This window comes from Oryctolagus cuniculus, chromosome 12 (genome assembly GCF_051225735.1).
Source record: "Oryctolagus cuniculus isolate XC-2025 breed Fujian yellow rabbit chromosome 12, ASM5122573v1, whole genome shotgun sequence".
Taxonomy (NCBI): Eukaryota; Metazoa; Chordata; class Mammalia; order Lagomorpha; family Leporidae; genus Oryctolagus; species Oryctolagus cuniculus.
In genome coordinates this window covers 102,729,463-102,756,255 of record NC_142878.1, presented here as the reverse complement: position 1 = coordinate 102,756,255, position 26,793 = coordinate 102,729,463, and the positions used below count along the sequence as shown (strand labels likewise).

The 26,793-nt window shown below is 43.3% G+C and overlaps 1 protein-coding gene and 1 pseudogene across 3 annotated transcripts in view; one reads left to right on the top strand and one right to left on the bottom strand.

The window, feature by feature from the left end:
- The window catches only part of EFL1 (elongation factor like GTPase 1), a 144,030-nt gene that overhangs the window by 70,849 nt on the left and 46,388 nt on the right, over nucleotides 1-26,793 (bottom strand). For all 3 annotated transcript variants that reach the window (XM_002721464.6, XM_089309515.1, XM_089309516.1), the window contains 5 exons: nucleotides 25,963-26,085; nucleotides 23,667-23,766; nucleotides 18,875-19,026; nucleotides 18,466-18,632; nucleotides 13,687-13,825 (listed from right to left, as the gene is read on the bottom strand). In XM_002721464.6, the coding sequence (XP_002721510.3) occupies nucleotides 13,687-13,825; nucleotides 18,466-18,632; nucleotides 18,875-19,026; nucleotides 23,667-23,766; nucleotides 25,963-26,085 (681 nt within the window). The remainder of the gene's footprint in view (nucleotides 1-13,686; nucleotides 13,826-18,465; nucleotides 18,633-18,874; nucleotides 19,027-23,666; nucleotides 23,767-25,962; nucleotides 26,086-26,793) is intronic.
- Nucleotides 19,565-20,324, top strand: LOC127487735 (calcium load-activated calcium channel pseudogene; annotated as a pseudogene).

Below are 26,793 nucleotides of genomic sequence, written 5' to 3'. Positions count from 1 at the left end.
GCTGTATGAAGCTTCAAGAATATATCTTCTGATCTTCATCAAAGCAAAAACAAAATTCCAATTATGCTCCTGTTCTGTCAAGTGCTAAAAACAGTCGGGTCAAATGCTCATCGCTACTTTCTGGAACCTGACCTCTGTTTGGTCCATTACCATCCGTTCTTTCTTGCTTCCAGTTTCTTACATCTGATCATCTATCATCTTATTAGTTTAGCTACAGCCCAGTCCTTGGCATCCCTGGCCTGCCCGGTGTTGGCATGACAACTATGATGACAATTCAATACTCATTTCACAAGCACCTTGCCAGTGTATCTCTGGAATGGAATATGATCTGCAGTCTAGTCATTATTAGGTGCAAATTCTAAAAATAGTTGTTCATTTTTTCAACTACTGTTTTTGGGCCAAAACCACACATGGAAATGAAGACACACAAGCCTATCAGCCGAGTCTGCTAGCAGGTGAGCCTGCCCATACCCTTACAACCAGAAGCAGGAGGGCCCAACACTTGAAGAAAAGATGGTCCCAGTGACACTTCCTCTAAGTTTACACCCAAGGAAGCCCCAAACTGTCTAAGAGCAGCCTGGAGTCCCTCTCTGACGGGTACTTCCCTTAGGTCAGTCTTGCATTTCTTTCTTTTTTTTTTTTTAAAGATTTATTTATTTATCTGAAAGTCAGTTACACAGAGAGAGGCAGAGAGAGAAAAAAAGAGAGAGAGAGAGAGAGATCTTTCATCCGCTGGTTCACTTCCCAGATGACCGCAACGGCCGGAGCTGCTCCGATGCAAAGCCAGGAGCTGGATCGGAAGTGGAGCAGCTGGGACTTGAACTGGCATCCATATGGGATGCCGGCACTGCAGGTGGTGGCTTTCACCTGCTAGGCCACAGCGCCAGCCCCTAGCCTTGCATTTCCATGTCTGCACAATACTCACTGAACTTCCTATCTCTACCTCTTCCCAGAGCCTCACAGCAACCCAGGTTAGTCAAGACGCAAGCTGATGCTGATGCCTTGCTACAACATGCTCACTGCAGCTTCCCATGTGTGGGGAGCAACCCGGACTGGACTGAATTACTGGAATTAAGACTTATTCTATGCATCGGCTCTCCCACAATACGGTGCTGGGAGAGGAGGAAACAGCTTCTACACAGCTGCCTCCAGTTCAACCAATAAACAGCAGGACCTGCTCCTGATTGCAGGAGAGCAGCGTACATGGCGTGTGGGTAGCCGAGTTGGGATTGGCGGAAGAGGACTATAAAGAAGGAGAGAGACAACATGCACCGGGAACATCTATCTGAAGGAACACCTGAGCAGCCCCCGAGAGAGCTGGCCGGCGGTGTGCCGCTCCCCCGCGGAAGTGGGGAAGGTGGCAGGGGGAACCGCCCTTCCACGGAGGTGGAAGGGATGGTAGCCAACCTGGGAAGAACCAGCAGCAAACCCGGGGAGGGCCGAGAAGACGAAAGAACAGCGCAGGGTCCTGTGTCGTTCCTCCGTGAAGAGGGGGAGCGACACCCATGCACTTGCCACGTTGCAAACCTGCCTCACTCTTTTAGATGTCCACGCTTTCACAGTGCTGAGGTGGGAGAGGCTACACACCTATGTCTCTAGTGATTTAAATTTCAGTGCAAGGGTGAGTGTCTAGCTGAGCAGTTAAGACTCTGGTTAGGTCACCCATATCAAAGTCACTGGGTCTGATGCCTGGCTCAGGCTCCTGATTGCAGTTTTCTGATAATGTACACTCCGGTAGGCAGGGGTGATGGCCTACACAGCTGCGTTCTGTCACCCAGGTGGGAAACCTGAACTAAGCCCCTCACTCCCAGCTTCATGGGCACTGGGGTAGGGAACCAGTGGACGGTGCTTTCTCTCCTCCCTCAATGCCACAACACACCTCTCTCAAATAAATGTCCACTTGTCTCTCAAATAAATGAGGCACATTCTTTCTCACTGTGTCTTTCATTTCCCCTATGCTACTTCTTTTTCACTGATTTATTTATTTATTTATTTTGACAGGCAGAGTGGACGGTGAGAGAGAGAGACAGAGAGAAAGGTCTTCCTTTTCCATTGGTTTACCCCAATGGCCGCTGCAGCCGGCGCACCGCGCTGATCCAATGGCAGGAGCCAGGTGCTTCTCCTGGTCTCCCATGGGGTGCAGGGCCCAAGCACCTGGGCCATCCTCCACTGCACTCCTGGGCCACAGCAGAGAGCTGGACTGGAAGAGGAACAACCGGGACAGAATCCGGAGCCCCGACCGGAACTAGAACCCGGTGTGCTGGCGCCGCAAGGTGGAGGATTAGCCTAGTGAGCCGCGGCACCAGCGTTTTTTCACTGATTTAAATAAGTATAATTACACTCCAGCGTCTGTCTCTCTCTCTCTTCCCTGACCCAACTATTTCTTGAACCTATTATCCCATTTTTCTCCTTCCTTTAACTGACATGTTTGTGCAAAAACTGTTTCAATTGTGTCTTGCTTCATCTCCCCTAAAGATCTGGCCTCCACCTTGTAAGCACTAGTAAAGAGTGAAAGAGAAACCTACTATGTGGAGATGGGAGGGAAGAACATAACTCGCTGTCTCTTATGATGCCCAGAGTGGACGTGTTTATTAACAGACAAGCAGTTCTCAGATTATGAGGCTGGATTATCTAATCAAGCCTGGTAATTAAGATGCTGGTTAGGATGCCTGTATCCCATGTGGTAGAGCCTGGGTTTCATTCTCAGCTTTGGCTCCTGACTCCAGCTTCCTGACAATGTGCACATGAGAGGCACAATGGTAGCTCAAATAACTGGGTTCTTGCCACCCCTGTGGGAGATCTGGATTGAGTTCCAGCCTCTTGCTTCAGCCCAGCCCAACCCTAGCCATTGCACGCATTTGGGGAGTGAACCAGCAGGTGGGAGCTCTCTGACTTTATTAATTAATAAATAAATGTATGTTGTTAACAAGTTATGTGGTCACAGCCGGTCACTTCAGTCAGTGAAAAGAGTTTTAACAGACACATCTTAAAAAACATAAAAAGCATTTTACCAAACTGTATGCTAAGAATCCGATATAAGGTGATAGACAGGGCCGGTGCTGTGGCGTAGCGGGCAAAGCTGCTGCCTGCAGTGCCGGCATCCCATATGGGCACTGGTTCGAGTCCTAGCTGCTCCACTTGCAATCCAGCTCTCTGCTATGGTCTGGGAAAGCAGTAGAAGATGGTCCAAGTCCTTGGGCCCCTGCACCTGCGTGGAAGACCAGAAGAAGCTCCTGGCTTTGGATTAGCACAGCTCCGGCCATTGCAGCCAACTAGGGAGTGAACCAGTGGATGGAAGACCTCTCTCTCTCTCTGCACCTCCTCTCTTTGTGTAACTCTGATTTTCAAATAAATAAGTAAATCTTAAACACACACACACACACAAGGTGATAGACAAGGGGACTCCTGTCTTCCCATAAACCAATCAGAAGCTTCAAGGGTGTAAGGGAGCTGACGTTTGTTGTACCAAAGTGCAACTGCAGTCCGCTGGTTAGGAGGTGTTGAATTACAGCACACATAAAGACCTAATGATGGAAAGATCACTGTACAAGAGATTAAAGAAATTCAGCCACCGTATACTAAGATTCATGCCACTAATGCTTTCCTTTGGAAAAGAAACAAATGAATTATCTTCTAAGTAAGAAATGTAAAACAACCTAAAGACAGAAAGTAAGCCTTAATAAACACGCTGTGTGAATTAATGTAATAAAATAACTGAAATATATGAGAAATGGGTCCTTTAAGGACAGAAGGAAAGATACAATAAAACAAACCACTAACGTGAGTGATTTAGAGAAAACCCCCTAAATAATACAGAAATAAAAAGGTTAAATAACCACAGGCCACAGAAGCAGACAACTATCCCAGAACCACAGAAAGTTACTTAAATCTTTGTAAACGTCAATTTTCCCATGTGTAAAATGTATCCATCTCATTCAGCAGGGTATAAATAAGGCAAATCATTCTCAAATATTCAGTGTAGCTTCTCGCACATAGTAATCACTAATAGATGTTAATTGCTGATGTTATTGTTGTAATAAATATTAATATTAGTCTCCATGCAAATGAATGATCAATTGGCTTATCTATGAAAGTATGAAGTATCACCGACAAAGAGAAAAAACAGCAAAAAGAACCTGAAAGGCACAATAACAACTAAGAATACTAACAAATCAGAGTTCACAAACTAGGTATAGCTGGTGTCACAGGTGTCAATATCAAGATTTCAAGGACCATAAAATGCCTATGCCCTTCAAACTGTCTACAGAATAGAAAGCAACGAAAACCATCCTTACTTTCTCATTTGTTTCACACTAGTATAATGCTGGTAACCAAAAAGATAAAATAAACTTTATACTTAAACATTTTCTGATTTCAGTCTATCTGAGTATAAACAACTGGATGTAGCTAGTGGCTTCCAGTCAGACAATGTGGCTCTGCAGAGTGAAAAACATGGAAGCTTCCCATTTTGGTACCAACATGACACCAGAAAAGCAAAATTTTACTTGTTATGCAAGTAAAATCTGGATAAAACACGAGTGACCTAACAATGTTTGAAAATAATATGCAATTATGCAATGGTCAAGGGCTGTTCCTCCCTCCCCTGGCCCTGGAAATTCAAGGGCATCTTAATAATCACAAAATTAAACACAACTCATGACATCAGTTACAGAAATGAGAAAATCCCTTTAACTTTGTCTTCAGGTGCTGAGAATGCACCAGGAAAACTCAGTATCTGTTCCTGGTTTTTGTTTTTTGTTTTTTTTTTTTTGTTTTTTGTTTTTTTACTTAAAAAGAAAAACTTTCCTTGCAATGCAAGTGATATCATGAATCCAAAAGCAGAAACAAATATGAAAATAAAACACCAGAGGCATTTACATTAAAGTCAGGAAAGAACCACACAGAACAGCAGCAATGGCTGTTACTACTTCCCATATTCTCATCAGCAATACAAAACCAAAATGAAATCAGACACATAACTACTAGGAAGGAAGAGAAGCATTTGTAAAGTGAAATCCATTACAACCAGGACAAACCAGTTTTTACTGAAGTGGAATAGGTTCTCTTCAAGTGGAAATGTTGAGAACAAAATACATTTAAAAAAAATTCACTAGCAAGAAAATTAAAAGTATTAAAATCACCATCAAGGCTAAGAGCCAGTACTGTTGAGATTTCCCTTAAAACAGATTTGCTAATAAAACTCTTAAAGGGTTTCTGACTCCCACGTTACCCCACAACTACGGATTCTTGCTCCGCCTCTCCCTCTCTTCTCTGCCTCCCTCACACACGTATTTTCTCTCTCCCTCTGCATTCAGTCCACACTGATTACCAACACTGACTTTCCCACCAAACCAAAAAGCAACCACAGCAGAACTAAAACTGGTTCAGAAAAAGGTTAATTAATATTTATTATTTTCCTCATGCTGTGAAAAGAAGACTATCAAGTTTCCTCTCAGAACACGTCTCTGAACTTTTAAAGATGTAAACATATGGAAGAGATCTTTGAGAAGGCTAAAGATGTGGATTTCTAATTCAATTTCCTCTCACATTTAATAGGCGCCTGTAGCAAACATTTATTTTTAGAGACCTCTCAGTAGGGCACTGAACAAAGGACTATTGTGTATGCAACGTGGTGCAGGCTCTCTGGCTACATCTATACCGACTTCACAAACATCAGGTTGGAATTAAACTATTTTCAACTTTAAATCAACTCTTTCCAGACCACGAATTCTACTCCACACTTATCAGTATGTGTAAGTTCTCTAAGTGAGTTATAGCTGGGTTCAAATGTGAAATCTGCATTTTTCAAGTTCCCATAAAAGAGCTTTTCTTTAGAATTTGACAACACAACACTGAATTGTCCAAGAATGCCATATAATATTTTCATTTCCTTCTCCAACAAAAGATTTTCATCTGCACTTGGTAAAGTTACTGACCCTGTATCGTTCCTGATGAAGAGCATATGGGTGTATCCGTCACGTCACGTTCTACTACTTTCTTATTAAATAGAAAAGACTTTTTCCCTATGCTAACAAAAGCTAAAAAAAAAAAAAAAAAAAAAAAAAAAGGCATCTGCAGACCTGCCCTGATCATTCTGAACACCTCTCTCTGAATGTGTGCTGCCCAGGGTCTGTCTGCCAAAATGCAAATGAAAACAAGAAATTAGCTATGATTAGGGGCGTGGTTATTTTAAAACCTCTTTGACAAGCTTCCCATCCAATGGGGGAGTCAGCTCCCTCTCTGAATATGGGCTATCTTAATGACTCACTTCTTACAAACCAAACGTGGCAGAAGGCAGGCTGCAGGCCTTGGAGGCTAGGTCATCAGAGAGGATCTGGCGGCCACCTGTGTCTCCCGGTTAGGACGCCTGCCTGTGACACCCAGCCACTGTGCGGTGAAGAGCCAGGCAGCCACCGCCAAGGCCTCAGCCACGGCCAGCACACCTCCAGACACTTGACTGAGAAGGCTTTCCTGTGACTCCAGGCCCTAGGCGTCGCACGGACACACATGGGTTGTCTCCATCAAACCATACCCAAACTGGAGATGCACAAAGCACTAAGAGCCATCTTTATGTGAAGTGACCGGGCTTTGAGTGGATTATTATGCAGAAACAGGCCACTGGGACACGCATAGATTACTTCAGCCAAATTCAGTCACGATACTCTTTCCATTTCAAACCCACCTGAGAAGACAAACCGGTTCCAGAGGAAAAGAACGCTGGTCCCAGTCACCCCGCGGGCGTTCGGCACCCCAGGCTGCCAGCTGGCCCTCTCCCGAGCTGTCTGCTTCTCCCCTCTAAACACATTCGGCACTCTGGCCCCGCTGCTGTCCTGTCTTAACCTACTCCTAGCTTTGAAACGTTGCTTTTATTAAACACCTGGCTTATGAAAGGGCTGCTACTGCTAACATATGGTCTGTGTTTTCAATCAATGAACCACTCCTTTCTGCCTGGAAAGGCAATTCTATGACTCTGAGGTTGGTAACTGTTTCAAGATGTTTCCATGGAGTCAGGTAAATGGGTGATCAATCCAACCAAGAGACCTATTAAAACCCAACGACTCAGATAAGGGGTTTCTTTAAGAAACACAAGTCGGAGAAGTAGGACGTAATGTACTTCAGAATTTTTCTGACCCTGGGATGTAATCAGGGAACATTTTCATGAAATAGGCAGTAAGAAGTCTTACCTCACTCCTTCTCCACCAGGAAGTGACCCTGCCATTACGGTATAAGGAATGCAAAGTATCTTAGAGTCACAGCCACAAGTGGACTCCACACAACGCTACTTCATGTTTTGTCCTTTCAGTTTAAGCTATATGACAGACACAACTGTTAGGGTAAATCGAAGAATCCCTGGAGATCCACCGCCTTCTTACAAGACAGTGACAAGTGGCTGCTCTGTTTCCACCAAAGGAATGAGTCCTCACTGCTCCAGTCTAAATCATTGGAAAAACCAAAGCCCAGCAAGGCTACACAACTGGCCAAGGCCATGTGACTGATCAGTGGCAAAATGATGGCTGACATTTTGGTACTCATGCTTTCTAGTCATACAGAGCGCTCAAACAGATTTTAGCAAGGAGGAAAACAATCATCATCTGTTTCCATTCTAAAGGTGAATCCAAGTGGTAACAGGGTTCTTACTCTTTCAATATTATACCCATACTCCATCTGGTAGACTGCTTTTCTACACAATGTAAAGAAATGGAACACTGATGGATGGGCCTCGGGCATCACCAGGCCAATGGCAGGGGAACATGACAATGTGGACTGGCCATCTGAAAGCCACTCACAATGTCAACAGCTTCTGCCTCTACTACAGAGACTGTCAGGGTAAAATGCTTACTCCAGGCCTCCCTTGCAGCTAGGGGTAGCCTTACAATAAAACCACAAAAATCAGAATATAAAGAAGTCCCGGGAGGGGAGTTTCTTGCTGAATAACAACATGAGTCCCACCGGAAGGCCTTGATCCTAGTGCTCGCTTCCTAAGAGAAACACGGATGGCCCAAGTGCTTAGCCCCTGCACCAGTGTGGGAGACCCGGAAGAAGCTCCTGGATCCTGGCTTCTGGTTGGCCCAGTTCCGACCATTGTAGCCATTTGGGAAATATACCAGCAGATAGAAGATGTCTCTGTCTCTGCTGCTCTCTGTCTGTAACTCTGCCTTTCAAGTAAATAAATAAATCTTAAAAAAAAATATTGACAAGTTAAAGAAATCCATACATGGCATGGCAGAAAAATTCTCCCATGAGATTGAGATTTTGAAGAGAAATCAAACCGAAATATCAGAAATGAGAAATTCAATATGTCAAATAAAAATACAGTGGAAGCCCTTAACAACAGACCTGGTAAGATAGAAGAAAGAATATCCGAGTTAGAAGACAAATCTGTGAAAATTTCTCAGACCAAAACAAAGAAGAAGATACTTGGAAAATTAAAGTGTTGGAGATTTATGTGATACTATCAAATAACCCAACATACAGGTCTTAGGAGTTTCTGAAGGTGTAGAAAGAAAGAATGGATTAGTGAAATAATGACAGAAAACTTCCATAATTTGGAGAAAGAAAGGGATGTCCAGGTACACAAGGCACACAGAACTCCTAATAGACATGACCAGAAAAGATCTTCATCGCTTTATATTGTAGTCAAACTTTCAACAATAACACACAAACAAAAGATCCTAAAAGTCTTAAGAGAAAAAAGCTGTCAACCCAGAATACTATAACCTGCAAAGCTCTCATTTATGAACGAAGGTGAAATGAAGATCTTCCATAACAAACAGAAATTTAAAGAATTTGTCAACACTCACCCAGCCTTACAAATGAAGCTTAACGATGTGCTACACACAGAAACACAGAAGGATAGTCACCATTATGAAAGAACGTGAAGGCAGAAAGTCTTCCAATAAAACTACAAAGGAAATCCAAAGAAAGCAAGAAGCATATTTAGGGAAAATGGCAGGGCCAAGTCATTACCTATTAATAGTAACCCTGAATGTAAATGGCTTAAATTCTCCAATTAGAAGATAAAGACTGACTTAGTCGATTAAAAAACAAGAAGCAGCTATTTGCTGCCTACAAGAAACACACCTAACCAACAAAGACACATGCAGACTGAAAGTGGAAGCATGGAAAAAGATATTCCATGTTAATGGACAGCAAAAAGAAGCATAAAAGCCATCCCAATACTAGACAAAATAAACTTTAACTCAAAACCTCTTAAAAGAGACAAAGGACAGTATATAATGATAAAGGGATAAATTCAAAAGGAAGATGTGATGATAATAAATATCTAGGCACCCAATATCAAGGTGTCTAGCTACTTAAGACAAATGTTAACATATCTAAAGGTAGACACGGACCCAATAAAATAGTAACAGGTGACTTAAACACCCCACTTTCATCCATGGACAGATCAAGTAAACAAAAAAATCAACAAAGAAAAAACAATGGAGCTAATCAACATTATGGACCAAATGAGCTATCAGTGTCTCTCAAGGACCTAGAAAAACAACAAACCAAACCCAAAATTAGTAGGAGGAAAGAAATAATTAACAAAATTGAAACAACAACAACAACAAAACATAAAGATCAGTGAAATGAAGAGCTGGTTTTTTGAAAAAATAAACAAAATTGATACACCATTGGCCCAACCAACCCAAATTAATAAAATCAGATATGAAAAAGGAAATTCAACAACATATACCACATAAATAAAAAGAATCATCAGGAATTACTACAAAGACCTTGATGGCAAAATTGGAAAAGCTACAAGAATGAATAATTTCAGAATACATAAAATCTACTAAAATTGAGTCATGAAGACATAGAAAACCTAAACAGACCAATAACCAAGATGGAGACTGAATCAGTAATAAAGATGCTCCCCACAAAGAAAAGCCCAGGACCAGATAGCTTCACTGCTGAATTCTATTGGACTTTTTTTTTTTTTTTTTTTTTTTTGACAGGCAGAGTTAGAGAGAGACAGAGAGAATGGTCTTCCTTTTTCTGTTGGTTTACCCCCCAATGGCTGCTGTGGTTGGTGCACTGCAGCCAGTACACTGCACCGATCCAAAGCCAGGAGCCAGGTGCTTCTCCTGGTCTCCCATGCGGGTGCACAGCCCAAGGACTTGGGCCATCCCGGGTGCACGGCCCAAGGACTTGGGCCATCCTCCACTGCACTCCTGGGCCACAGCAGAGAGCTGGACAGGAAGAGGAGCAACCAGGACAGAATCCAGTGCCCCAACTGGGACTAGAACCTGAGGTGTCAGCGCCACAGGTGGAGGATTAGCCTATTGAGCTGCGGCGCCGGCCCCTATTGGACTTTTAATAATAACTAATTCCAATTCTTCTCAGGCTATTCAAAACAATTCAAATGGACAGAATCCTCCCAAACTCTTTCTATGAAACCTGCATCACCTTAATTCCTAAACCAAAAAAACATACAACAGAGAAAGAGAACTATAGTCTAATATCACTGTGAACATAGATGCAAACACCCTAAACAAAATACTAGCTAATAAAATACAACAACACATCAGAAAGATCATTCACCTGGAACAAGTGGGATTTATCTCTGGTATGCAGGGATGGTCCAGCACTCTCAAATCAATAAATCACATGAACAAACTGAAGAATAAACACCATATGATTATCTCAATGGATGCAGAGAAAGCACTGGATGAAATACAACATCCTTTCAAGGTAACTTACAATAAACACACAGCCAGCATCCTACTGAATGTAGAAAAGTTGGAAGCATTTCCACTAAGATCTAGAACCAGATAAGGATGCCCACTTTAACTACTGCTAATCAATACAGTCCTGCAAGTGTTAGCTAGAGCCATTAGGCAAGAAAAAAAATCAAAGGGATATAAATTGGAGAGAAGGAAGTCAAATTATCCCTGTTAGCAGATGACATGAAATCTATATACATAGGGGAACCAAAAGACTCCACTAAGAGACTATTGGAACTCATAAAAGAGCTTTGTAAAGTGGCAGGGTATAAAATTAACAGAGAATAATCAATAGCTCAGTATACACAGACAATGTCATGGCTGAGAAAGAACTTCAAAGATCAATCCCATTCACAATAGCTACAAAACAAATTATATACCTTGGAATACATTTAATCAAGGAGGTGAAAGTTCTTTATGATGAAGATTACAAAACATTAAAGAAAAAAATAAAAGACACAAAAAGAAAAACAGAAAAAATCGTCCATGTTTGTGGACTGGAAGAATCAATATCATCAAAATGTCTATACTACCAAAAGCAATGTATAGATTGAGTGCGATCTCAATCAAAATACCAACATGCTTCTCAGACCTAGAAAAAATGATGCTAAAGTTCATATGAAAACAAGAGATCCCAAACAGTTAAAGCAACCTTATACAACAAATAGAACCAATATAGACCAATGGAAGAGAACAGAAACTCCAGAAATCAATCTACACAGGGAAAACATATAGTGTTTGTGTTTTGGGGACTGGCTTATTTCACTAAGTATAATTGTTTCCAGTTGCATCCATTTAATTCCAAAAGACAGGATTTCATTCTTTTTCTATAGTTTAGTAGTATTCCATTGTGTGTATATACTGTAATTTCTTTATCCAGTCTTCATCTGGGTTGATTCTGTATTTTAGCTATTGTGACTTGAGCTGCAATGAACTTGGGGGTACAGATAACTCTTTCATGTGCTGATTTCATTTCCCTTGAATAAATTCCCGGGAGTAAGACTGCTGGGTCATGTGGTAGATCTATTTTCCCTGATCTGTGACAATAAAGTACAAAAAATGTAATGTATAGGAGTGAAATTGACATTTTGAGCTTCGATGATTATTTATAGCCCTGAACTGTGTTTCTGTTTTTTTTCCTTCTTACTATTTCTTAACTCTTAGTGTAGGGCTAATATTATTAGTATAAAATAAACAAAAGTAGATCACTAAAAATTAAGAGACGGATTGGGAGAAGAAGGAGAAGGAAGGGTGGGAGCACGGGTGGAAGGGAGTGTAGGGTGGGAAGTATCACTATGTTCCTAAATCTGTATACATGAAATACATGAAATTTGTTTACCTTAAATAAAATTATAAACAAAAAACCAAAAAACCTTAGCATAAAAAAAGAAACAAAGAAAGCAGGACACCAGACACTAATGCATGTTGTGTTCCTAACTTCTACTAGGGAAAGAACACACAGACCAGGCCTATCTAGAGACTTCACAAAAGCTGTCTGTCACTCAACAGCAGACCTTGTCTTTTGTTTGAGCGTCCTGTTGGACATCTTCCACTTCCTATTCCACAGGAAACAAAGAAGACTGACTCTGAGCTCTACGATTACCCCAAGGAAGGTACAGCCTACAGCTCATAGTTACATCAACTGTTAAGGTTCAATAGCATTTTCCAAAGGGGTAGAAAAGAATATGTAACATTCATCAGGAGCTAGAAATTCTACTTTCATGCAAAAAAAAAAAAAAATGTTACAGAGTAATTAAGAAATGAAGAAAAAAAGTGGTTCTCTACAGAGGAGTGGTAAAACTACTTCAACAAATTTCTTGGATTAAAGCCCACAAGATGCACACAGTGGCTATCCTGGACCAACAACTTAGACCTTTCCCCTACAAAATGAAAAGAACTCCCTAATAATCACCCAATAAATCGCTCTGAGCTGAGCTTCTCCTGCCTGCAGTCATGATGGTCCTAAGCACCACCCTGCACTGTAGGTGACCCTGACAGTCATCTGAAACCTTACGGGGTAAAGAAAGTTGTTAAGATAATCTGCTGAGCCCTTTGTGCTGGACACTGGCAGCCGGAATGTCTCTCACCAGATGCCTGAGAAGTTCAGATTCATTCTGGCTGGTTTTGCCTAGCATAGCTTCTATTTTTCTCCAGCTTTGAGGTGCAGGGATGCCCTCGTCTTACAGTCACCCAAGACAGACGCCTGCCTGTAAGTCCCTGATACATTACAAGCTGTGTAACCCTGGATTTGTCTACCTCCTCCTTTGCTCTCAAAGCTTCCACCTTTGGCAGCCCTTCCTTATATACCAGCTTTTTCTGAAACAACAGTTGGGAATGACCCCAAGGTTCCAAATCTGAAAGTATAATGGGACACAATATTCCATAGTGCACACTGATTCCTGTGATGATCCAAGAGAAATTCTTCAATATAAATATTTATGGTTAGGCTGAGGACCTCAAAAAGTGAATTATACACATGAGGGCAGAAGTTAAGTGAGTAATAAACACTATGGTGGAGAAGAACAATACACACATGCATAAAAATTAAGGATTAACTACTGATAGTAAAGCAATATGCAAAGGGTAAAAAATGGGGGGAAAAGGCAATGAGCTTAAAGAGATCTTTATAATAGAACAGTTTCCAATAGAAGCAAATCTGTAGAAAGAGAAATGTGTCATCTAGTGTAATTTTTTGTGAATAGAAATTATCCCTCTCCCCCAAAAATGAAACCCTGCTTAGGGTACAGCATTCACAGATTAAGTAGCACATTTTTAAAACAGAACTGTCACTCACAGCAAGTAGCTGATCCACAACCTTGTATGTCAAATGCACTAAGACAAGACACCAGAAAAAAGCACCCACATGAAGTTCCAGTCCCTTCCAAAAGCTCCCACGTCCTGCAAGACGCTAGGTATCTCTGGGAGTGGAGTACAGACAGAAGGCACAGCAGCACTCTACCTAGCACGTTTCCTGGAGGCACTTCCTCTAGATCTTCCAGTTCCCTTCCCATCAGGAGGTACAGGCTTTCCAGGGTACAGCACGCCAGGTGGGGGACCGGGGGAAGGTCATCTGCTGGAGTCGAGAAGCCCGATGGCACCTGGCAAAGAAACAGTGGTAAGAGGCACCTGAAAGCACTAAGTGGTACCCACAGTCACGTCATTCATCAGCTAAGATATGGATCACCTCACTGCATGTAAACCAGGGATTAACAGATTTAAAATGGCATAACACAAATAAAGTCTCACTTAACAAATAAAATTTGAAATACTGAAACCTTTCAAACAGCAAAAAAGTCACCCAGAACCCCACTTTAATCATATAATCTATAGTTAAGTAATATAAATTCTGTGCGATCTGGTAGCGCCACTTCATCTGATCCTCTTACCTCCTTGCTGGTATTTATGTGAACTCTGTCATCACCAGTTTTGGTAACTACTGTGATATTATTTTAACATTTATTATTGCTATCATCATTCAAATTATAATGTCTGTCAAACATTCACCATGGATTGGTGTTAATGCCAGGCAACATAGGGAAGTGCCCTTGGAAGGGTAGTTAGCTGTTACACAAATGCCACAAAACATGTCAAAGAACTATTACATGCCACGCCACTAATCTGCAAGAGCCCACTGTGAAACACTGGGAACAGCAAAGAGGAGAGAGGACACATACACGGCACAACCACGCTACACACAGAAAAGATGTATCAACACCCTACATATTTATTCTGATGGACATACTGTCTCGAATGATTCAAGTTTTGAGTTATGGGAAGTCTTCAGAAATATATCCTCCATATAAATTCAAGTATCCAGAAAGCACCTCAATCAACCAATAGGCATATCCTTGGTACTCACAGGCCCAAAGAGCCGCACTAGTGCTCTAAGGAGAAAAATGTCTAAGATACAACATACACAATGATAACTAACATCACAAATAGAGTAGGTGACAAAAATGTCATTGGGTGAGTAAAACTGCAAAGGCTCAGAAGAGGGAAAAACCAGCTCCTGTGTTGGAATATACCTGGAAACTTCATGAAAATTATGGCCTTTTAGACACATGGGGCAGGTGAATGTCCATGTCTTGATACAGCAATAGCTCTGCACAGTAACAAAAGACAGCTTGGAAAAAAATTTAAAATGCAAGGATTAGACAGAAAGAAAGATAATTATACACAGAAAATATGACCACTCACTTAAAACAAGCTACAGAAAAATTATAATCAACGAGACAGTTTAGCAAGGTGGGAAAGATGGAAGATCAATACACAATAATTCATTGTATTTCTATAGAATACATATAAATATTTTAAGAACAGTAACTTTTAGAGTGCCAACAAAGTATCTAAGATAGCCAAAACTAAGTCCAACAAAAGCAACTAAAGATCTCCATGGAGAAGACTATGAAACTAATTAAAAACATGAACAATGAACTCAATATGAATAGATGCATCTAAAACATCAATGGACAGAAAGCTGTTACACTGCAAAGTATGGACTCATGCCCCCTAGATGTACTGACTGACGGGGATTACAACAGCAGTGGCATCAGACTTCTGTGGAACCTGACGGGCTGACTGTAAACTTTCTATGGAGGAGCAAAGAGTAGAGAATAAACAAGAAGCTCACAGGAAAAACAAGACACAGGAACATGGCCTGTCACATGCCAGGCATTCAGAAACAAAAACAGCACTGACTAGAGGGGGAAAGACAAAAGAATGAAATCTAATAGTCCATAAGCAGAGCCCCACATAAGTGAAATCTGATTTATTACGGAGTGAACAAAGCAGGTTAGTGGGTAAAGACGCAGAAGTCAGTGATGCTGGAACAATCAGCTATTTGTATGGGTTAAAAAATCAAATTGGGTCTCTTCTTTGTAGCACAAATACTGAATTACACATTTAAACATGAAAGGCAAAACATTAAATTGTAGAAGGAAACACAGGAGAATTTTGTGAATTCACTATAGTCCCAATTTTCATTTTCTAAAACAAGATGCAAAAAGTAAAACCCATAAAGTGTGATGAATTCTGCTAAATTAAAATTAAGAACTTTTGTCCATTAAAGGATGCTAAACCAAAAGTGAAGACAAGCTCCAGATTTGAGAAAAACTTTGCAAAACTTAAAAATGACAAAAAAATAGAATCCAGAAGATACAAAGGACATCTAAAAATTAACATTTTTTTTTAAAAAAAAAAGCACATTAGAAAAAGAGAGAAATGACCCAATGATGTAGCAGGGAACAATAAACAAATGACAGGATTACACACTAACAGAGTATTCTCAAGATGTTAAGTTAAAAAGAAAACAAGTTGTAGAACAACTGTAGTAAGACTTCACTTACTCAAAATTTAAAAGTAAGCAAACCTAACAATATTCTTTAGAAATACACACATAGGTTGTAAAACTATAAAGAAAAGAATGGTGCAGGCAGACTAAAGGGGCCTCCTTCACGGCCCCAGCTTTCTGGTGCTCATGCCCCAGAGGATGAGAGGCGTCTGCGTCCGTCTTCTAGGGAGGCGGGACGCTCCTGCTGTGATTCTGCAATGTCGTATGAAGACTCGGGCTTGCCAGTACGCCTACTCCAGCGTTTCCTCGATGCCTCAGTGAAGGAAGCCTCCCAGTTGGCAAAGCTCACAGGAGAGGAAACTGGATCCTTGGCACTACAGGGCAAAGACACGAGTTCTTTTTTTTTTTTTTTTTGACAGGCAGAGTGGACAGTGTGAGAGAGAGAGACAGAGAGAAAGGTCTTCCTTTGCCGTTGGTTCACCCTCCAATGGCCGCTGCGGCCGGCGCGCCGCGCTGATCCGATGGCAGGAGCCAGGAGCCAGGTGCTTTTCCTGGTCTCCCATGGGGTGCAGGGCCCAAGCACCTGGGCCATCCTCCACTGCACTCCCTGGCCACAGCAGAGAGCTGGCCTGGAAGAGGGGCAACCGGGACAGAATCCGGCGCCCCGACCGGGACTAGAACCCGGTGTGCCGGCGCCGCTAGGCGGAGGATTAGCCTAGTGAGCCGCGGCACCGGCCCCCAAGACACGAGTTCTAACTACAACCTACACGAACATGGAGGCAGAGTCTTCCCCAGTCATCCTGGGAGACTGCAGCCTGGCCAACGTTCTGTCTGAAGCTTTGTGAAGCCCTAAGGAAGATCCAGTTAAGGAAGATCCAGTTAAGTCATGCCCGGACTCCTAACCCACCAAAACTGTGAGATGACAAAAATGTATATTATTTGAAGCTGCTAAACTTGTTACAATGTGCAGTAAACAAAAGTAAACAAAATTCTAGCTGGGGTTACTGCTGGGGCAGGTTGGAAAGACCCCAGAATGTTTCAAACAGGAGGCTGCAGTTAGCTTTAGGGAGGCCTGGATCACTGAGAGGAGGCATTTATGCTGTTGATGTACTTTGGACATTCCTGCTTCAGGCAACTGACACAGAAGGAGGTCTCAACCTGCAGCCCAGGAAGAGCAAAGAGACACTATGCATGGAAGAGGAACAGGAATGCCCAATAAATGTCTCATGAGATAATTTCTTAATCATCTGAAAAGTTTACAGAGTGAAGAAAAAAAAGTAACAGAAACTTAACTCTCAGTGATCAAACTAAGTGGACAAACTATAATTATGTCCAAGCCAAGATGTTATGATAATCCTAACTGGGCTTTCACACATGTTATTACAGCGATTTCAACTCCCCATAAAATGTAATCCTACGCACAGCAAGTGCTATGGTCCTTCTTGCTAACCCAGAACCTGCCGCAGCCCAGGACTGCTTAACCACCACGGGAATGGTGGAATGATGGAATAAGCACTCAAGGTGACAAACACCGATGACACGGACTTTCCTCAGCTGCTCACTTGCAGCCAAGTACGGCAGCTGGCCTGGCGTACCTGCAGACAGGCCGCCCCCTGCACGGACAGGGGCACCTGCTCGTCAGTTCAGTGCTCCATGTTGCCAACTGACAAGTTCCTGACGTACTGCTTTTGGCTGACCAGACACTGTCACCCTATGTCTATAGCCTGCTTACTTCCAAAAATGTTCTGAGACAGCGGCAGCTGGGATCCCTTTCTTGCTTTTAGGATCCAGCATTTTTAGATGCTGGCTCGGGCACCTGTTCATGGACACTCCTGGCTAGATGTCCAGCACCTATCTGTCACCTGCTTACTGCTCACACCTTTGGCAGGAGCAACTGACTCTCTGGAACTCCACATTCCCTGAAGATCTGCCACTGGCCTGCTACTGATCAGTGCACATACTGGAAGAGTTAAGAAGGGAAATATAAATTAAAACAACTACAAGATCCTACATTATAGCCATCAAATTGGTAAAACTGAAAGCCGAGCAATACTGAATTTTGATGAAAGTGTGGAACTGGTAAACGCTGCTGTTGGGGGCTGCAAATCAGAAAAAGGATGATTAGAACTATCCTCTTAGTACGCCCAGGCTCACTCAGGCAATTCCACTACAGCTGTGTCCCTAGAATGCCCCGTGTAACATCCGCTCGCACGAGATCTTCTTGCCTTCAGAGCAGAAAAGTCTGTTTCACATACTGGTTTGGTTTCCCAAGTGTTGCTAAGTGAGACACAAATGCCAAATGGTTCCAAAGCGACCCACGAGGAGACTTGGGATTGGTCAGGTGCACCTTCCTGACATCTACCAACAAGGCAATCATCAATCCTGGCCAGGCTGCAAAGCTATCAGGCCCTTGAAACAATATTTTCACGTTTGACTTCCAGTTCTTACCCGTTGCAAAAACTCAGCAGGACTGTATTTGGGCCCCAGGACAAAAATTTTCTTTCCTCTTCGAGCTACCCCACTGAACACTCGAGCAAATGCAATGAAAGACTCTTGGTTGTTTTCTTCTTGGGGCCCAGGTGGTGGGATCATACTTTCCACCTGTTGCTCATCACCTGCCAAAAACAAAAGGAAAATGAGTGCCAAGGATGCTCTCTTTAAACCAGGAAATGCCTGGAAACACAAGGATCAGACAATATGATGTGTTTGGCCCAGGTTAAGGTTTGGAACAGCAAAGATGAAAAGAATATTGACAAAAACTATGAGTACAGCTAAAAGTGCAAGAGGTAAAGGATGAGTGTCTCAGGTTCAGCAGAGAGTCAAACACCCTGCTTCAAAGCTGGCAGGAAAGCTGTACCTTCTGGCTCGTCTCCCCTGGGGCTCGTTTCGAGGACACTCCCATCTTGGGTGGGCTCCAAGGGGGCCTGCCCCTGCGCTGCTGCGAGCTTCTCTGCATGCCTTTGTCTTGCACGCGCGCGTCGCTGGGCAATCTCTTCTTGAGTGAGAGGCCTACAGGACATCACAAACGCTTTGTCATCCGGCAACATCACGCATCTTTCAGTTGGCTCATGCAGGGAAACGGCAAATAGTGATGAGGCTGGAGAAGGCGAGAGGTCCCAAATGCCATCCAGGCAGGTTCTCCAGGCTCTCTCCCTCACTACAGCAGGAGTAGGAAGGGCCCGCGAGGCTCTAGTAATGCTGTGTGCCTGGCCACTCTAAGCTCAGGAATGCACAAGTGACAGCCGGCATTCCCAAGTGGAGCCGAGCACAATAAGGTGGAACCCGAGGTATCCATATTGCCCACGGAAGAGGCAGAGGACCAGGAGAAGGAAGGGAATGAGGGACAGACACCTGGTGTCTGTGCATTCCCCACACACAAGCACAAAGGCTCAGGTTTGCTCCACAAGTATGAAATTCTATCGTCATGGGAAAACAGGGCTCATGACTGGCATGCAAATCAGCAGGACTTTCAAAGGTCAAACTGAAATTATCGTGGCTGTGCTCGATCCAAGGGGCACCGACCCGGGAAAGGCAGCGTGTTGTGTGCATGTGTTCTGGGAGCTACTCTGAGCGTGAGTGGAGGTGGGAGGGGAAGGAAGCGGGCTTCTATTATTTTTTTCTTTAAGATTTATTTACTGAGTGAAAGTGAGGGACGGAGCTGCGAGATGAGCACCACATTCGTGGACACTCTACTCATTGTTTCACCTCCGTGCGCACGGCTCTTCTCACTGAGGGCATTAACCTGCGTCCTGGTGTACAGGACAGACAAGTACAAGAGGCTGAAGGCAGAAGCGGAAAAGCAGAGAGAGGAAGAAGGAAATGATGACAGAGTCAGCTGGTTGACAACAAAAAAGAAGAAAATAGAGAGGCAAGAAAAGAAACGGAAGACTAACAAGAGATCAATAGCTCGAATGAAATCCATGTTTGCAATGGGCTTTTGTTTTCCTGCCCTAATGGGAACGTTCAATTCCATATTCAGTGGTCGAGTTGTAGCAAAACTGTCTGACCCCTTTTCCTTCACCCAAGGACGGCCTCATCGACACCTGCTGGGGGGTGACACAATGTTCCTGTCTGTTCTCTGCAGTGTGCCCGTTCAACAGACTATCCACAAGATTCTCAAGCTTGCCCCTTCACAGGCTCCCGCCACAAGCAGGCAGGTGGGTTTCCTGGCCCTCCACCTCCTTCTGGGAAGTTCTCCTGAAGTCAAGCAGAACCCTTTAATTCCTGTTGTTTTTAGATATGCAAGGCAGACTGGCATCTGTAGATAGCAAGAACCACAAGGCAGCCTTAGCACGTGGCCACTTTCTATTTTTGAGTTATTTCTCAGCGTTTTGGATGTCATTAGAACGAGAATGGCACCCAGCATATGAGGGTGCTTGTGCTCACAGATGAGCTGTCTTAAGTAAGCAGACTCATCAGTTAAGTTCAGGTGATGCTAAACAAGTATCATCTTTCCTGCTTTGCTGGCATAAATGTTTTCTGTGAGACTGACTCTCAAGGCTGTATATGCGTCACGTACATGGAAGTTGGCTTTCCATGAATGAGTATTTGGAAATCTAGAAGAAAAACTCAGTTTGTGTAACTAAACTTAATTGGAACTATCTGCTGTACTTTTAAAGCTAAATATATCACTTGAGATCAATAAAGCTGAATTTTTAGCTATTTCACCCACAACAAATTTTTATTTATTTATTTGAAGGAGTTACAGAATGGAGGGGAAAGACAGAAAGACCTTCCATCCACTAATTCACTCCCCAACTGGCAGCAACGGCCAGAGCTGAGCCAGGCTGAAGCCAGGAGCCAGGCGCTTCATCCAGGTCTCCCACACGGGTGCAGGGGCCAAAGAACGTGGGCCACCTTTCACTGCTTTCCCAGGCCATTAGCAGCGAGGCAGATCAGAAGCGGAGCAGCCAGGACTTGAACTAGCGCTCCTATGGGACACCGGCAGTGCAGGCGGTCGCTTTACATGGCTTTCCTCACTACGCCTCAATGCCTGCCCCACTGAGCTGCTTTTCCGTAAGAGCTGCTGTCATGCATAATGTCAGACCACAGACGGGGTGCTTAGAACCTTAATACTAAAAGGCTTTTACAGCAAGGGGTACTAAATTGAATAAAAATAGGCATTCCGTTTGATAGCTGGTTCTGAGAGGCCAATACCAGACAGGATTTGGCTTCCTTCCCAGGTGGTGCTCCTTGTGAATACACCTGTGTGCTCAGCCCTCACGTAAGAGCAAGACCTGCCTTCACGTGGGCAGGATTTCAGAACGTTTACCCCATACTCTGGGTCTGAGTGCCGACCCACCCACTCTAATCTTCTGGCCCCACTGTCAGGGCCCAGTTCTGGAAGCTGCCCTCTCAGCCTGAGTCCCACACAGTACGCCTGCCTCCCACACTGTCCCTCCCCTTTGCTGTTATGACGTTACGATTCCCACTTTACTCTTCAGTCTCTGACTTGACCTCTGCCTCACAGCCTCACCTCCCAGCCCCGCCACGCCATCTTCCCTCGCACTTCCTGAAGCACTGGCATTCGCGTGGATAGCCATTCTGCCTGTCCTCTAAATGGCCACGTACCCTTGGAGTTCCTATTGCTCTATGCCCTGAAACCCTTCTAACTTTTCACTTCGCATGAGCTACCTTAAAGGTGCCTGCAGCCATCGCTGACTGTACCTGGCAGACACCCACACAACTTCTTCACAACAAAAACGGACAGCCTTCACATTAAGTCAAGGAAAAGTCTTCTAGGTTTTATGGGCGTCCCATCCCCCATCTTCCTTTACTTTTCTCCTCTGCGTGTGTCTGTACTTAACAGATCCTAATCTATCCTCAAGGAAAATAATATTCAGTTGCTCTTGCTGTGGTAAATCTGAAACAGCAGAGATAAGAATGCTATCAAACTTTCAAAAGTCTATATCCCCCAATTCCAAAAAGATACATTACATTAAAAATGAGTAACTTAAAAAATTAAAAAATAACTTACATTAAAAATGTAATCAGCAAAAGACCAAGATAATGACAACCCTAATCAATTATACTTGAAAAATCTATATTATTATATAGCAACTGCTGAACCTGCAACTGGTTAAATAAAAGATCAAAAATAAAACAGTAAAACAACCCAATGGAATAGAGTTAAGTGCACTACCAAAAATACACGAAAACTAGGAAAAAATATGAATTTTCAAGAAAAATGTTACAGAGAATGTAATTAATAGTATGAGTTATATGATTTCAGTATTATTCTTCAGCAAGAAAATGAAAGATAGGTACACACAAGAATTTTAATGATATAAATACATACATTTGAGATCCCAAGAGCAAAATTTTTAATTCTCTAATTTTCTAAGGGATTCTACTAGAGTCTAAGACACGGCCAGTGACCAAAACAACCTAATCTCCTAGGACATGAAGAAATCTCTGCAGATGGCACTGAAATAGCATCCGGGAGTAGCCTACTCAACTACACATTCATTCATTCAGCTACTCACTCCTTCACCAGTTCACTCAGTTATCATTCCTTCATCCACATATTCATTCACTCACACTTCATTTACTCCTTTCTTCACTGATCCTCAAGGTAAAAATGATTGAATTTTCCTATGTTCAATCATCAAAAGAAAATAAGACCTTTCAAGAAGGAGGAATGATCTGGATTTGTTTAGGGAATAGTGGAATACTAGAAAAATAATGTAGTTGAAGAATCATTTGGGGGTCACAGCAAAGCTGGGTCTGACACGCTACTATGATAGGTCAAGTTTGCTTCATAGGCCACTGATCCCAAAACTTCAGTCACTGACGTATCACCTTCATGATTCCTGTATACCTATGTATTATTTACTTGAAATTTCATTTACATGGACATGTTAAATTAAAAAGTGAAGTCTTACTGTAAAAAGAAAAGCATGATCACTTGGCATAAACAGGCAGTATACATAGATACACACTAAAGTGAACAATTCTTCCTCAATTTCCATTAGTACACTTTAGGCAAAGCTGCTCAGGGCAGTGAGAATCGCAGGGGCTTCTTTAGGCAGGAAACATCTTCCTAGTTGGATCTTAGAAAGATCACTGAAGGGAATACAGCAAACAGATTGGTAGAAGGAAATACTGGGCAGGGGAGCCAGCTAGGAAATTACTTCAATAATTTCTGTAAAACTGTCGGAATCAAAACAGGTAGGGGCGCAGCAGAGGTGAGAAGAAGGGAAGACACAGGAAAACAGATAATCCAGAGTCCACAGCTTCCTTCCCCAAGGCTCTGGAACTTGAAGACTGACCTTGCCCTCCCTCCCAATACCTTTAACAGAGAGAGATGCAGGACACGCACACACTTATCATTGCCTAGGAGGGAGACAGAGTTAACATCAGACAGGCTCAGACTAGAACCTGCCCGATATTTCAGTGAAAGTTGACTGTTGCTATGACTACCGTTACTACTCTTCTTGGAATTTACCTCAGTTCAAACCAATATTCCAGGACTGATTTCAACAGCTTTCTCCCACAGAGGTGTCAGGAGAGCACACGTTACTGCACAACCCCTCAGCATGGCTCAGTGTGAAGTCTGGGTTGAGGAGAAGCACTGCCCCCACCACAGCCAACAACACCCCCACCACACATGCGCCATCCCAGCCAGCCCGCGGCTTCCCTCTCCTTACCTTGGTTTGTTCTGAGGCAAGGCCTTAGCATCAACTGCAAACATTTTGGAAACAAAGATAATAACTGGGGCGGAGTCCTCACTTCCACATTTCATAAAAGCTGAACAAACAGGGGGTTAAAAATGTCACTATTTTTCCCATGAATAAAAAAAAAATATTTCTGGAAAACAATCAAGATATTTAGAACACAGCATCATATAAGTATATAAGAAGTCTACAAATTTTTCAAAATCATGATAAAAGTTTCAATTAGAAAATTCTCAAACTGTTCGGAAAGGACAGCAGAACAAGAGCAAGTGGAGTTAGCAGAGACGAGGAATGACAAGCAAGACTGACGGGTGGGGGCCACAGGAGCTCTGACATCAGAATTAAAGCTAGGGAATGGGGTTAACCACTGACAATAAGCTCTACTATTTTTTTCTACTATATACAGTGGAGAAAAGACAGGATTAAGGAGTGTTACCATAGGCCAACAATTTAAAAACCAAGTAATTATTAATAAAACAAGAATCAATAGCTTTTCTAATCCCCCACAATAAAAAGTCAGATAAGTCAAAAATACTATGTCATGATAATAATAAAAGTTCTCAGAAATTGATTCAATGCTATAAAAAGAAAAGAAACTGAAAAAGCTGGCTGCCTCATTTAACCATGTATGCTTTATATACGTGCTGAAATACTACATCGGATTCCACATTAAGGAACGTATATGATATGCTCATCAAAAATTATTTTAAAAGATTCAATACTCCAAAGATGTCAATTCTCCATAACTATATACATTTTAACACAATTTTGTATCAACATATTGACATTTTTCTTAAATACATTGGAAGCATAAAATCATTGATTAGTAATCTTAAAATTTTTCATCAACTCCATGTAAAAATAATGTGTACACCAAGAATTCAACAATAAAATTCAAACAACAAAACCCTCAAAACAGTAAGAATCACAGAATCACCAGAAGTCTTCCAGGGGACTGTGACAGGTCTGCAGGGCACAGGGAACGCCCTGACTCACCTTTCATCAGTGCCCTTCACCTGCAGGGGTGGGAGGACACTAAACGTGGGCAGGGCAGCTGTGGGGATGCCCGGGGAAGCGGCTACAACACCCAGGTGGAGATGCTGGCTGGTCAGCCCAGGGAGGAACAGTGGGCATTCTGGGAAGCAGGTGGATTCTGCACATATTTCAAAGAATAAGCAGGACTTGCAGGTGGGCTGGATGTAGGGATGTGACACAAATGACTGAGCCAGTCAAAGGAAGGAGGTAGCACCAATGGAGATGCGAGTGACTAGCAGATAAAAGGCTCAGGCGGGGAGATGTGACGTTGGAGGTGTTTCTCAGCTGCGTGGAGAGAGGGAGGATGTGAACTGGATATAGGCCTGGAGTTCAGAAAGCAGTTGAGGTCTGGAGACACAGACGTTGGAACCGAGAGCACACATTTGTGACTTAAAGCCTTGAGACAGCATAAGACCTTCCGAGAGGGGCTGCACATTAAAGAAAGGAGGTCCAAAGACTGAGTCTTGCTTGGGGTACCCCAAAGTTAAAAGTCAGGGAGACGGAGAGGAACGAGAAGAAGAGATTGCAAATAAGCAGGCAAGGCGAGCGGGAGAGGAGAGGAAACAGGGCAGCCTGCAATCAAGGGAAATGAGTTTTCCAAGGAGGAAGGCAGGCTCCACTATGTCACACTCTCGTTACAGATAAAGACGAAGAACTGCCCTCAATGTACAAAGTACAAATCCTTGGGGAGCCCAAGAATGGCACTAAAATGGTTCTGGGGGCAGGCGTTACAAATTATTTCAATAGAGTGGGAGAAATAAAACAGGAGAACATAAACACAAGCAGGTGCATTTCATGGAGCCTAGAAGCCGAAAGGGAAGCTCCCCCTCTCACGGGAGGGCGGTCAGGGCTTCCGTGAGCAGCACAGCCCTTGTGACGCTTTCCCACACTCCCTGGGGACGTAGCCGTGGCACTGACGCTGTGGCTCAGGGAACACACTCCTGGCCACCGAGGAGGAAGGAATATGGCATGATCATCAAACGAGAGCAGCGGAGGAGGAAGGACAATCGCAGTCTCTGGGATTCCATCCCACTGGTGGGCAAAATGGCTGCAGCAGAAATAAAACTGTGTGTCTGGCACTGGGGACACCAACACTGGTGGAATGGCCACTTGCGAAACTGTTTCTCTGTGGAGCTGAACTCCTGGCCAGTTGGCCATTTAGCAAACTGGCAGTGAGTATGCGGCTGCAGGGCAGCCAGCAGCGTGGTACACCCCAGCACACTCTGCACCTCACCTGCTTTCAGCGCCTGCGTCTCCAACGGCAACGAGTCAAACGTCTGCGGTCCTGTGCACATCAGCTTCTCCACTCTCTCGGCCGTGATGTCAAGGGGACTAGGAAGCTTCTGACACACCATAGCTGAAGTCTGCTGTTAAGGACTCAAACTCTGAGCTAGGGCCCTCCACCAGAACAAAGATTCAGTGCATGCGCTAAGTAATACCAAGGTAATGGGCAGGCACTTTGGCCTGGCAGTCAAGAGGCCACCTGGGACACCTGCATCCCTTATCAAATCCTGGGTTCCAGCCCTGGCCTGGTTCCTAACTGCAGTTTCCTCCTAATGTATACCCTAAGAGGCAGCAGGTGATGGCTCAAGCAGGTGAGTCCCTGGCACCCATGCTCCTAGCTTTGGCTTGGCCTGGCCCTAGCTATTATGGGAATCTGGGGAGTGAACTGGTGGATACGAGCCCTCTACCTCTCAAATAAATGAAATACATACAAATGCTGCGGTGACGATGTATGTCTATACAGAAAATGCCAGGGCTTAAGGGAACACTGTTTAATGCAGCACAGCTTAAAATGCAATTCAGAGTCCCACTACTCCCTGAAGATCAAGCAGGACTCTCCAGACAGACACTCCCAACAGCCCGGGACCAAAGGAGGAGAGGCGGGCTTAGCAGACTAGAGACCTACGGCCCTAAAATGAAGCACTGGCCTAACACAAACACCTAAATCATCTCCTTACACAGAAATCTTATTCTGCACATTTTAACTCTGCCAGATTACCAAGCCCAACCCAAAAGCAATGTCTGTTTTAAAAGCAGATTCTTAGGACTAGCATTAATTCTT